At 52.5% G+C, this 13818-nt stretch overlaps 1 protein-coding gene across 1 annotated transcript in view; it reads right to left on the bottom strand.

Annotated features, from left to right (window-relative positions):
• Positions 1-12843, bottom strand: part of Zcchc24 (zinc finger CCHC-type containing 24) — a 50829-nt gene extending 37986 nt beyond the window's left edge. Inside the window, exons 1-2 of the mRNA XM_057770433.1 lie at positions 12403-12843; positions 764-964 (exon numbers count right to left, since the gene is read on the bottom strand). Of these exons, the coding sequence (XP_057626416.1) occupies positions 764-964; positions 12403-12648 (447 nt within the window). The 5' untranslated portion in view covers positions 12649-12843. The remainder of the gene's footprint in view (positions 1-763; positions 965-12402) is intronic.
• Between the last annotated feature and the right edge of the window lie 975 nt (positions 12844-13818).

Below are 13818 nucleotides of genomic sequence, written 5' to 3'. Positions count from 1 at the left end.
ATTCCATTTCCATTACATATATAAAACAAATCCAGCACTTCATTATAAAACAAAAAACAGAAAATGTGGAAAAAATAGCATGGGAAAAGGATCACTGATAAGCTCAAATTGTCCTGAAAAAGATGGCTTCTGTCTTGGCTCCCCAAGGTCCTGTCTGTATCGGAGAGTCTGTCGTCCAGAGAGTGGAATCAGCTACAGAAGCCTTGCAAAGCACAAGGGACAGAATGGGGCTGCCCCCAACACTCTCCAACTCCCAGTCCTGCACCCTGAGAGGGATGCCGAGTCTCTTGGTACCCAATGCCTTTTCCCAGGCCTATCCTGAGGCACAACTAGGCTAGGACCCCTGATCGTTCCTTGTTCTAGGCAGAGGAGGCTGTGGTGGATCTGGAGGGGGTGCACATCTGGATTCCTGGCCAGAAGCCCACATTCCTTCCTGGTGAGTGTGAGCAGATGGGGCCTCCGGAGAGTTATGAAGAGATTGCAGGCTGCCTCCTGCCCCGCTATAATGGGACCCACCCTGCAGGAACATTTGTGGGACCCAGAGGGCCAGAACCTCATGTGGGGGCCTGGTTTGGGTCCAGAATCCCCCATGCAGATTGCTGAGCAAGCATCACGGACCCAAGTGGGGTCTGTGTCCCTCCACCCCAGAGAGCCTTACCTCACTTAACAGTATCAGGGAAACAGAGGGCCAGGGGAATCCATGGTGCTCACAGACCAAGCCAAGAAGGAAGCATGGAGAGCCAGCTGGGCAAAGCTACCTTACCTGAGGGCAGTCCTTAATGTAGTGTCCTTTGTTGAAACACAGGTGGCACAGGTAGTTGGGCGGAGGCCGCTTGCTGGGCTTGCGGGCCTCAGACGTGAGCGTCAGGTCGGAGAAGTGCTCAGTGAGGGAGCTGAGGCCATCGGCGATGTTGTTGAGAGAGCCATAGGGCGAAGCATTCCTGTACACACTGCTGCTCAGTGCCTGTGGGAACAGAGGCCATTCAGGGCTGAGGTGAAGGAGGCTCTCACTCACCATCTCACATCAATTCACACAGAATCTTCAGTTAGCCCCAAAGCCCGAGCTCAAATCCTAACTCTAGCTGCGGGTTTGGCCTCAGGGGCCCTGCTCATACTGTGGGACTGATCTCAGGCTTCCATTAGGGCAAAGTGAGGTCATGAGGCTAAAGAACTTTGTCACATGTCTGGGCCCTAGGACTCCTGGGTACCATGGTGTTGATGTTAGCAGCTGTGGCCATTGTTACAATCAGTTCCTGACACACTGTACCAGATGTGGAGGTTAATACTATCAACTGGACAGGATCGAGAAGCACTTGGGAGCTAAATCTCTCAGCATGTCTGTAAGAGAGTTTCCAGATTGGGTGAAGCAATTTGAGAAGACCCACCCTAAGTATGGGAGGCACCGTTCCCTGGGCTGGGGTCCTGGACTCAATAAGAAGGCCAATCAGGTTTGCAGCAATGTGACCATCAGCCTCAGGCTCCTGAAGGCACGACTTCCCTGTCATGATAGACAGTACCCTCTGATGTGTGTTAAAACAACCCTTCCTTCCTTAAGCTGCTTTTGCTGGTATTTTAACACAGAAACCAGAAGAGTGACTAATACAGGCGGCATTGTGGGAAGCCACTTGTCAGGTATGGAGGGACTTCAGACACATCTCTGTCGACTCTATTTCCCATCTCATAAGGAGTTTGTAGTGTGGCTACTATGTTCAGAACTGAAGGCCAATGCACAGAGGAGCTCTGCCAGCCTGAGCCACCTCCACATGACAGGAACCAGACACCCCGTGGAGCTCCCAAGCACACACGGCTCAGGCCCTCTTGGTGTACACAGCCTCTATTTATAGGCCTCACGGGCTCCAGGAGGCACGGCACACAGGAATTCAGTGAAGGCGAAGGGCTACCCTTTCCTAGTGAAGGCCAGAAAGCAACAGCTTCCCCAGGAAAGTCAATAGGGAACCTGGGCACATCGGTTGGAGTCCTCTGAGCCCACTACAGATGTCCTAAATGGCAGGAATGAGCTCTGGCCTTAGGCTGATGCGAAGATGTTTTCAGGAGTCCTTAGGCTGATAGAGAAACAAGGTCCCTGAAACCAAGAACTTAGATGCCTTTACAAAGGGGGAGGGTCAGGCAGAGGCCTAGAACAGGGGCAGTCCTCTGTTTCCTCTGTATAGGAAGGGGAGAGATGAAAATTGACAGCAGTCTAGGGCATGGGGTACACCCTGCCTAACCCCAACAAGAATAGCTTCAAATCTCATGTCTCCATTTTCAGAAGCTGGTCACTCAGCTCCTAGAGGACCCTGCCCTCATCTTCCAGGTAAGACAGTACCTCAGACACTTGCTAGGTGACCACGAACTGGGCCTTTCCTTCTCTGAGCCTTTACTCTCTCCTACCTTATTTAGGCCAGAGTCTGGTTCCAGAAGAACACAAAGACATCATACCTGGAGCTGCCCAAGGCTAGCATACTGCTTTTCTGCCGTGAGCGAACCACATGGATCCTGATGACCATCTACTTAGCCACCTGGCGCACCACTCCATGCTGGAGTGGACAGAGCGCTCCAGCACCAGCCAGCATGTGGTCTGGGCCAACTCTGTAGCTCTCGGGCAAGCCCAGAACGGAGTGGATCCTTAAGAGGCACAGCTCCGATCCTGGAGGCAGCCTACAGGGTCACTTTCTGAAGTACAGCGGGACAGCGCGGTGGAAATCAGACAAGGTGGACATGGTGGCAGGCCAAACCCTAAGAACTGTGCACTTATGGAGATAGCTGGTTCTCATCACAACCTTGTGAGTCACTACCCCACACTCCACAGATGAAATGAGTATTCCAAACTTGTATTGAATGACCTGGAAACTAGTAACAAAAACAGTGTTTTGGGCTCCACCTCAAAGTCATCATAGCAGTGGCTTGGAACCAAGGGCATATTTTGGTGTGTGATCAAATTTCCACAACGAGTTACCAGTTTGATGATTTTAAAGCATACAGTTCTGTGGCCCTTAGACATATTTTCACTAATATACAACCACCACCACCACTACCACCACTTCACCTCCAGATTCCTCTATCTCCCCAAGCCAAAACTCTGAATCTATCGGATGACAATTCCTGACCTCCTTCAAAATATGCTTTGCCCAGCCCCGCCCCCTGGAAAATCTGGCAGCAGTAGTCCCTTCATGGGTCTCGGAGCACAAACTCCCAGGACACTATCTTGACTGGGAGGCCTGTCTGGTACCAGAAGGCTAGGGGCTCTATCTTCCCAAAGCAGCCTGAGTTGGGGCAGCATAGTCCCAGCCTCTTGGAGAAAAGTTCATCCAAACAAGAAATTTGAAGCTCCAAACCCTGTGACTCACATTCACGGCTGGGAAATGCAATTTCACAAAATAACAACCCTCTTCCCTTCCCCCTTTCCTTTCTTTCATTTTTGCTGGATAGGATTTAAACAAGTCCACAGCCTTCAAGACTGTGTTAAGAGGAAGGGGAAGTCTGGTGGATGCCAAGAGTACACTAATTACACCCTATATAGTCCTCTCCCCAGGCCTGTGGCCACACTCCTAGCCTCACAGCCGTCATCACGCATCCCCAAACAGTCAAAGGCCTCTGAGCAAGCCACCCCTTCTCTTGCAGCTCAATAGTCCCAAATGCCACCAAGGATCATAGATATATCTTCTCTAGTAGCTCCATGGATAGAACAAGGCTAGAATCCCCCTCCAGAATCCTGGCCTCCACTGTCCCCTAACCTGTCTACTTAACTGCCACAGCTTTCTTCTCCAAGCCCCAACCCAAGAAAATCATTACTCAGAACTAAGAATTCAGAGAATAGTCAGTTGATTCAATCACATTCCCGTGTTATTAGTAGAGAAACCGAGGTTCTGAGGGCTGCAGGGACTAGACCCAGTTGGAACTAAGAGCCAAGAGTACCACTTGCCTGATCAGGGCAGGCTTGGCATGTCAGAAAGCCATTTCCTCTGCAAAGCCCTATTTGAGCTCTGGCCACAGAGGTGAAAGGCAAGTCTCAGCTGTTTTTCTGGCCTGCAGGGACTGGGCAGAGCATAGGGTTGGGCCCGCCCTCTTGGAACAGAAGGGGTGGGGGCAAACTTGACGGTTCCTGCAGGTGCACCGTTGCTGTATTCAGCCACTCAGATTCTGAAAAGTACCCAGGGCCCAGCATGTAAAAGGTGATCATCCAGTCACCCACACTGCAGGGCCAGCAAGCAGAGCACAGATGCATGAGTTCCCCAGGCCCTGCTGTCCAAGGAGGGCAGGCCCACTAATGCAATGGATGTAAGCCTCTGGACTGCATCACCATCCTGGGTCAGTGACTGCGGAAGCTGGCAGGAAGCATGGAATCCTTTCACCATATGTGGGGAGACTTGGCATCAGACTCACAGTCATTGCTGGAACCTTCTCCAAGGTCCTTGTTGGGCTGATAGGGAAAAGTAGATGAGAAGACACTGGTTTGCTCTGACCACTGGTTGTTCTGCTATAAGCTACAGAATCTTTTTTTTTTTTTTTCTAGTTCTCTTGACCGCTAAGACACTGTTTATCTGAGCACTGATGTTATTTTTGTAGAGCTGGAAACTGAGAGTCAAAGAGACTTAGTAACTTGTCCAAGGAAACACAGGCAAAATGCGTTGGCCAGTTACATTCCCTTCCCCCCTCCAGCCTCCAAGGCCTGTCTCCACCTATAAAACAGGAGCCAGAGGACGATGTCAGATGTGACATTGTACCTAAAGCCCCTCAGTGCTGAGCTGCTTCTTTGCACTCTGTGAGGGGACTGGGCTCTGGAGAAGGTAGCTCTGCCGTGGAATGTTGAAGACAGAGGCAGAGTCCCAGGGCGCTGTCTCACTCTCCCCAGAGAAGTCTGCCCAATTGGACTCTTCTGCGGAACTATCAGAGTGTACCACGGGCAAGGAAGGAACTGGAAGGCACTGTAAAGTAGGCAGATACTTTTGAGAGTGTCCCAGAGAGAGTAGAATGCTGAGCCATAGCGATGGGGGAACAGACAAAGGGGCAGGAGTAGCAGGGCAGCAGGTAGAGGGAGACAACCTCAGCCGGGAAAGATACAGCCATGGGCAAAGCCAGTGGTGAAAGCAATGTATGGCTGGGCTCTGGGCAGGCTACCCCAGGGAGATCAGACAAACACAGATGCTCTGTGTCCTGCTCTCACCCAAGGCAGGCCCAGAGGAAGGAGCCTGAGTCTAGCTCCTAGTTCTATGGGGCTCCTCTCATCAGCCAGTCAACTAGATTCTCATCTCCTCAAGCCACCAGTCCCTCACCTCTGCACCCAAAGCCACCCAACCCTCACCTGTTGTGGAATCTTAGTTTAACTATGTAAAGATGCATTGCATTTGTTTATGGTGCTTGTCTTAGGCACCTGATAGATCTGATAAAAATCTAAACGACCAATAGCTAGGCGGGAGGTGTAGATGGGACTTCTCAGAAGAGTAAGGAGAAGGAGGAATCTAGGCTCAACAGAGACAGAGGGAGAGAGGGAGAGAGGGAGGGCCAGACAGACAGACATGGAGGAGTCAGGAAAGCAGAGCATATAGAATGAAAGAAAAGTTAAAAGGAAAAAAAAATGAGGCAAAATGTATATGAATAGAAACAGGTTAAATTAAGTTAAAAGAGTCAGCGGGGCAAGCCGAAGCTAAGGCTAAGCATTCATAGTAATAAGTTGTCGTGTCATTATTTGAGAGTTGGCTGGCAAAGAAAATGCCAGCTATACTCACCTCTGCACCCAACACACACACACACTGCAATAAGAAACCATTTACACCACCAATGACTGTACCCCTTCTTCTGAGAGATCTGGACTTCTGTACCTAGGGCCCACCTGGAATGGTGCACCAATCCATCCTCTACAGACAGGTGGGTACATGCTGGGTTAGGGTGTGGGAGACAGTGCACACGGTGAGAAGTGAGTCACAGCAAAATGAAGCACACCCTACCACACTCAGCTCTGCCCATGGTCTCGTTTCCAAGGTCAGGAACATATGAACAGACCAAGACAGATCATGACCCTTTGTCTGTAGGGGCATTGCTCACCCTTCACATGTAAAATAGTTCTCCCTATACAGCTGGTGCTCAATAAAAGATCCAAGACTAAGGTTATGTCTAGTTTTTTTAGATGAAGTAGTGGGCAAAGAGACATGGAGACCAGGGTTGGTCGAGTAGACAGTCAATGCAGGTCAGAGCCTGGCAGACCTAGGGAAGAAGTTCTCTGACTCCCATCCTAGGGTCACCACTCACTTGATGGTACTCATGGCTCCTTGCCCTCTGCCCAGCTAGCACACAAGCACTGGGGACCCTGCTCCTCACACTTGTGAAGCAAACTTGTCAAGCAAGAGCAGAAAGCATGAGTCTGCAAAAATCAATGATAGGGCAGGACTGTAGCATTAGCCAGTCCGGGATACAACGGAGGCTATATCCTCTATAGCAGAGGCCAGGACCTAGAACCCACTGTGACGTGTGAAGTCATGGGCAGATATGTGTGTCATATGTACTTGTGTCATGTGTACTGAGCTCACACCAAGGACTCCAAATGCCTTAAGATTCTCATGACCGAAAAGGGTCAGGGCCATCTGCACATCAAAGCCACTACTAGGGCATGGCTACAGGCAGGGCTTCACCATCTCTCACGTCAGCTCATTGCAATTAATCTATCTACCAATGAACACTCATTCCTTGAGACAACACAGGAGGCTGAGACAAGGGAGGCCATCCACTTCCTCAGAGGGCTGAAGAGAGACCAGGTTTCAAGCCATCTGCCCTAACCCACTCACCTAGTTGAATGAGCTGAGCATCCAGTGTAGCCAAAGCACAGACTGAGCATCATGTTAAGCTGAGAGAGGCAGGATTCCTGCTCTCAAATCCAGCAACAGAGCTCTAGACACAGCTATGGCATAATGCATGGCAGCCTAGATGCCAAGCCTGTTGCCTGCCCTAGAGCATCATACCTTGGCTGTCACAGCCCATGTTGTTGTCGCAACTGGAAGCTCCCTAAGGCAGCCACCCCAGGCCTCTTAGGAGGGACATCCATTTGTGCCATAAAGAAACACCTTGGAATCTGTCCAATGGGACAGGACTGGAAATGATATCATAGGTATAATCAGGAGCAATATAATGACTTGGACACACAAGACTGCTGGGTGCTTCTAGAAATTACAAGTTAACCAGTGTAGTCAAAGGAGGATTGAGCCACAGAAGCTATATTAACACTCACGCGCGCACACACACACACACACACACGCCGGGGCTAGGGAACAGATCCAATGGCACATGCTTGATTCTGTCCCTAGCTCTCTGAACACAACTTCTTCCTCTGGACAACGGGTCTGCTGCCCCAAGCAGAGACATGGGAATAAAATAAGAAAACAGGGTTTTTCTCCTTTGTGTCTCCTAAACCAGGCCAATCAGAGTAGGAAGACATAGTTCCTACACAAATGCCCAAGACTCTCCTAAAGGGTCAGCTTTTGGTAGAGTGCTTTTCGAGTATGCACAAAGCCCTGGATTTGATCACCAGCACTGCCTAAATTGGACATGATGGCATACCCTTGTGATTCCAATACTTGTGAAGTGGAGGCAAAGAGATCAGAACTTCATGGTCATCCTTGGTTACATAATAAGTTCGAGGCCAGCCTGGTCTGTTGGAGAACTTGTCTCGAAAGAAAGAAAGAAAGAAAGGGAGGGAGGGAGGGAGGGAGAGAGAGAGAGAGAGAGAGAGAGAGAAAGAGAGAGAGAGAGAGAAAGAGAGAGAGAGAGAAAGATCAATGCACCCAGACAAAAACGTCAGAGGTACTATGGCTTGACAGGAAGTTTGCCATGCACAGGGCCTGGAGGAAGATCCAGGTAGAAGCTAGCCTGGAGAACAGCTTCAACACAGGTTACAGAGATAGCTCAAGACTGGAATGCAAAATTGGTTTCGATCTGTCATTACTGATGACTCGGGTCATCCAGGCCTCTGCTTTGCTCTCTATACAGTGAAAGTGATGAAGTTGGAGTTGGTGGCTCATACCTGTGTGCCAAGCACTTGGGAGACTAAAGCAAGGGAATCACCCTGGGTTCAAGGCCAGCCTGGGCTAGGGTGAAGTCCTGTCTCAAAAAAAAACAAAGCAGGACTGCTTGCTGCTCCCTAGTCCCCATCTATGCCACCTTGGGTTCTGTTGCCACTTATCATTTATGACAGAAGCCCCTGCCCGCCCACCACTTGGCTTACATGTCCCAAAGCGTGGTCTCCCTCCGAGCCCAGATCTATACGGTTGCCTGTGCCAACCCCTTCCAAGTGGTGGCCTCCTTGCTTGAGTCACCCACGGCATCCCAGGGGGAGGGGCGAGATATCTGGGGACTCTTCTCTACTCCTACCTCCCAGGATCACGACTGCCTGCCTTCTAACTCAACCAGACAACAAAGACTGTGGGAGTCAAGATCAGCCCCCTGCTGGGGAAGAGAGTAATTTTGCTCCCAATTTCCACACTGGGGAGCCTCTGGACACCTGCTGTAGGCACACATGGTATTTCAACCAAACTCCCAACAGCTGTCTAGGCTGGGAACTTTTGTTTGTTTATTCTTAATGTCTACACTTATTTATCTGTTTGTGTGCACACACCATAGCATGCACATAGAGGTCAGAGGTCAATCTGCAGGAATTTGTTCCCTCGTCCTACCATGTGGGACCCTGGGATTAAACTCAGGAAGTCAGGCTTGGTGGCAAGACCCTTTACCCACCTATCCCTCTCACCAGCCCAACTTTTTTTTTTTGAGACAGGGTTTTACTCTAGCCCAGGCTGGCCTTGAACTCATGGCAGTCTTCCTTTACTAGGAAGACAGATATGAGCCCCCTCCTCCAACTAGAACCTTCCTTGTCCAAGACCCTATATTTGTTCTCATTGCTGTCTCTGTGCAGAAGGGCTGAAGACCCTTGATAGCACTAGCAAATCTGCAATGGGTGGGCCACAGTGCAAAGAGTGGGCTCTGCAGCACCGAGGAAAGTAACGTGAGGATTCAGGGGATCTTGCCATTTCATGCATGTAACCCAGAATAGCTTCCTGAAGTTTAGAGCTATGCAACCCAAAAGACTGTGGAACTGCACCTCTGACTCATTGGAACATCCCTGGACCTGGAGATGGCGGGAAGAACACTGGAAGGTATCCTGAGCCGAAACCATCCTCTGGTTGAATTAACTACAAGAAATGTTGAGATGAGGAACGGTTAAAACAGTTTGAACTGCAGACCTTCTCTGAGCCTTTACTGTGCTAGCGGGCGCTGTGTGAACTAAAGGGCAGTAAGTGTGCTGTGTTTTCCAAGCCTATTTGAGTCCTCATTTCCCCTGATACCCACAAAGAAGCGGTGGTCATTCGACAGTGGGACCAGACTTTCCAGCTACTTCTGTTCTCAGAGGAAATGGGGAAAGCTGTCCTAAGAATCTGAATTAATTGACATGAGGCAGCCCCATTTCCCTGGTGAGGAGGAAGTGCCCAGGACTGGCTCTGAGAATCCCTCCAACGGTCCAAGAGGTAATGCTTAACTCTACTTTTCCAGAAATGGAATTTGTGGTGACTACACTGTTGGGAATTTAAATTCCAAGCAGAACTTGGCAAGGAAGATCCATGCGGTCCAACCCCCTCCTAAGCCCTGCCTCCTCCTGCAGCACCTGGACAGAGGGGCTCAGCCAAGGAGTCTCTCTCTGAAGGCACACAACTGTGACCACAGATGCCATTTCTAAAACCCAGGTTTACCACGTCTCATTTCAGAACCCAGGGGTGTTTTAAGACACTACAGAGTGTCCGTGTCCACTTGAAAGTCACCTCCCGGAGCTTGTTCTGCACTTGTATGTGAACCAGTCCACCTTCCTCTCTGCTCCCAGAGCCAGAGGGCCACTCAGGACCCTTGGCTTATCTTCAGCTCCCAGGACTGAGGTTCCAGGGGCACAATAGGCTTCTGTGCCCCTGTATCCTCACCTCCCCCAGTGCCAGCTGCATTCATGGTGTTTTGCTATTGTGGTGGGAGCAGCCTAGGGGCGGTGCAGGAGGGGGTGGGCTCTTGGCACAGGGGCTGGTGCAGACGGGCTATGGTCAGCGGTCAGCATGCAAGTCACATCCGCAGGCACTGCCACCAGGCCTGCCAGGCCTCGAACAGAATGGCAATGCTTGTGGATCCTGGGTCCCTTTCTAAGTGCCCTCTTGTGACATGAAACTTGCTGCCTTTGCACCTAGCCCCTTGGTGGTGGCATTGACTTGGGGGGGGGGGTCCTCACCTTCTCAGCCATACCAGATTACTAACTAAGTCCTGGACTCAGGAAAGGCCCATGCCCAAGCTGGAGTTTTGAGAGGGTTGAAGAGGTCAAAGATTGGGAGGTGAGAATGAGGGAGCCAGAACCCAAGAGAGCTTCCAAGGAAACCATAAGTCTTTAAGTGTGAAAAGTCCCTCTAATCTCCCGGGTTCAGGCTGTCTGCTGGCAGATATTCTCTTGTTTATATATGCCTCCAACCTTGAACATACCACCCGGGGTGACAGGAGAGATTAAATCTACTCAACAGGAAAGCTGAGGTCCAGAGAGATGGGAGCTCCCTGGAGTCCGATCAAGAGACTTGCCCCACCCACTATGGCTCCAGCTCCTCCCACACGGAGCCTCTTCTCGAGGGAAACAGAGGAATACAGCAACGAAGCGGTGGGAGACAGGTCTCACCGAACCACAGCTAGGATCCTGGAGACAAGACATTTCCCAAGAGGATCACTGAATGATGAGCAGCAGAGCGGAGACCCGGCGTGAGGAGCAAGGCAGAGGGAGTCTAGTAAAAGCTTGTTGGGGCCCTGCTGGACCTCTGGGTCATGGTCACCTTTTCCCTAGATGAAAGCCCCTCCTTGAGTGCACTTCCTATCTACTCGCCTGCCTTTTGTATTCCTACTGTCCATGTCACTCCTTAGCCCCAGGGCCCCCATTCCCACCCTTGCATAGAAATGCTTGGTAAGAAAATTAATAATGGAAAAGACCCAGATACTAAAGAAACTCAACAAACAGTTCCCCAAGTCATTGGTCACCTGAAGCCAGCGCCTCTAAAGACAACAAATTGTCCTAAGAAAGGAAGATGCCAGCCAGGAACCATTCCACGGGGCAGAGAGCATGCGTTATGGTTTATAAAGAGCCTTGGCATATGAATGCTATTCCCCTGGCTCTCCTGACACCTGTCTAGCCTTGCCACCACTCCCAGCCCTCCTGCACTACTTCTACCCCCACAGGGCAGCAAGGCAGCCTGGGAGGTGCTGGCCTTGCCATATGAACACATATCTGAAACCAGAAAGGGTGACCTTCTGCCTCCACAACTCAATCCCAACACACCTCAGAATACACAGGCCTTATTCCCAGACCACGGCTAGGTCAGAAGAAAATGAAAGTGACCCCTGCCACCATGTGTGTATCCCTCTATCTCCTGCACCTTAGCAGAGGGAAACCACAAGGGCGCAAAAGAAAGAGGTACAGAGGGTATCAGCAGTTCCCAAACTGGAGTAAATGGGGGAGGGAGGGTCGTGAAAGATAGATTCTGGGGAAGGTTCTGGATAAGACCCCACAAAAGAGGCTGGGAGGTCATGGCCACCTGTGTATTTGTCTAGCTGGAGAGAGGCACTGGACAGTAGACTTTGTAACCAAATTCATTGAACAGGCAACCTTTGCAACACATTCAGGGTTTGGGGAGAAGGCACTCAGCAGCTGGAGTCCTCTCTCCCATCGCCACAGCGCCCCCCCCCCCCAAGGATTTCCCTTTCATTTCCTTCCAGCCTGGGAAGGCAGGGGACAGAGCAGTCTGCTAGGTCAAGCCCTCAAAAACCACTTCCTATGTGGTTGGGGGAGGGCAAGCAGCTGCAGGATGGATCTAGGGGTTCCCGAGTGGTGGGAATAGGAGGAAAAGACCCTGGAAGGTTCACTGCTTTGCAGGGAGTCCTCCAGGCAAAGAACCATGGAGGTCGGAGATTGCTTTTAGGCCCTTCCAGAGGAGTTCAGAGCAGGCTCTGCAACTGCCTAGGTCCAAGCTGCCTGCAGTCAGAAAAGTTAACAGCGCTAGAGAAGGAAAGTCTAGGAAGGGGCTCCCCACCCTAGCCGCACCCCGGTAGTCTGAAGAGAATCCGGAGACACCCCTAAGCCTGCTTACTAGGAGCAGAGCTCTGGGCTGAGAGAGGGGGCGGGAGGGCCCTGCCCAGGCCTGAGCTGCTCTGAGCGGTTCTGCCGGGAGGTGACGCGCTCAGGGCGCCCCAGGGACTTCGGGCCGCAAGTTTGGCAAAGCTGATCCAAGCCCAGCCAAACCGAGCCGGGCAATGTGAGGCCAGCCCGGGCCAGGCCAAGGAGAGCAGAGCAGATAGGAGAAAGGGGTCTGGAGCAGTAGGCACGGGGTTGGCGCGCGCTGGGGCACCCACCTCTCCGCGCTGCAGCTGGAAGACGCTGTTAAGATAGCTGGAGTGCAAGGGAGAGCCCAGCTGCTCAGGGCGGCCTTTGCCGAAGGCCAGCTCCGGGGGCGCAGCACCGGCGGGCGGCTCGGGCCGGAAGGCATCAAAGGCACTAGCCTGGTGTGTGTCCTGAAGCGACAGGTAGACCCAGTTGAGTAGCTGGGCCGGCTGGTACACCGAGGCGGCGCTCGTGTCGATGGCAGACAGCAGGCTCATTTTGCCGTGGCGGTGCCGGCCCCTCCCCGGCCGCCCGCTCGCGCCCCCCTCCCGGCGGAGGGGCGGGCACCGGGGAGCCTGTGCCCACTGCCAGCCGCCCCGGCCCCGACGGCTATCGCCCAGAGCCCCGTGCCCCGCGCGTTGCCCGCAGCCGCTGCCGCTGCTGCCGCCGCCTCCCCGGACTGCAGCAGTGGGCGCGCGCGGGCGGAGGAAGGAGGCAGAGAAAGTTGGGCAGGAAACTTTTGGCCCCGCCCCGCCCGCTGCCTGTCCCACCCCGCCCGGGGATCCGCTATCTGCCTCAGCGTTGACCCCTCCGGAGACCGCTTCTAGGGTGGGGTCCTCCGAGACCCCGCCCCACCCCAACCCATCTGGCCCCCCATCCTCGCTGACCCATTGGCTAAATATGGATATAGGGGAGGGGCAAGAAAGAAGGCGAGTCCGCACATGCAGCACCCTGCCGGCCCCCATACCAAGAGCGGCCCCTCCCGAGCCTCCTCCTGCCCCCTCCCCCGGGCAGCGCAGCTCCACACGGCCGAGCTCAGAACCGACTGGGCCCAAACACTCAGCCTGCTTCACTGTGTGCTGTATCCCAGACACTCTCCAGTTAATTCGTTTTCACACCTTTTTTCCTCCTTCCCTCTTCTTGCTGTTAGTCTGATTGTGTTTCTGCGACTTTCTCGGTGTTCTCCAACGCCTCTTTAAACGTGTCTGGTTTGAAGCTTCCTTCTGTCTCCCTCGCCTTCCTCAAATACACACACACACACACACACACACACACACACACACACACTCCTTTCGCTATCGCCAAAGGGCCCTCCCCCTCCCCCTTAATTCCTTCCATCTGCAGAACCACTTTGCTGACGACCTGCGCTGGGGGGGGGGCGGGGGCGGTTCCTGCCCAAGGAAAGACTCCCCTTCTCTCCCGCCCTACCTCGCTCCCTGCCACTACCTCCTGTGGACTTCTGTTTCTGCTTCAGGTCGGCCTAGACTTTTCTCCTCTCTTCTGCTGCCTGGCTCCATCCTCAGCCCTCCCTAGTCTCTTGTAGGGGTTCCAGGACCCTAGCCTGGCCTAGAAGATATCAGAAACCCACAACTACCTGGGGAAACCTGCACTAAACCCTGGCTTCCCAGATTCCGATGCTTTAACCTCAGGGTCCCAGGATGTTGTGT

The sequence above is a fragment of the Chionomys nivalis genome, chromosome 5 (genome assembly GCF_950005125.1).
Source record: "Chionomys nivalis chromosome 5, mChiNiv1.1, whole genome shotgun sequence".
NCBI lineage: Eukaryota > Metazoa > Chordata > Mammalia > Rodentia > Cricetidae > Chionomys > Chionomys nivalis.
Note: the sequence above shows the minus strand (reverse complement) of the source record. Positions and strands in the feature narration are given on the sequence as shown.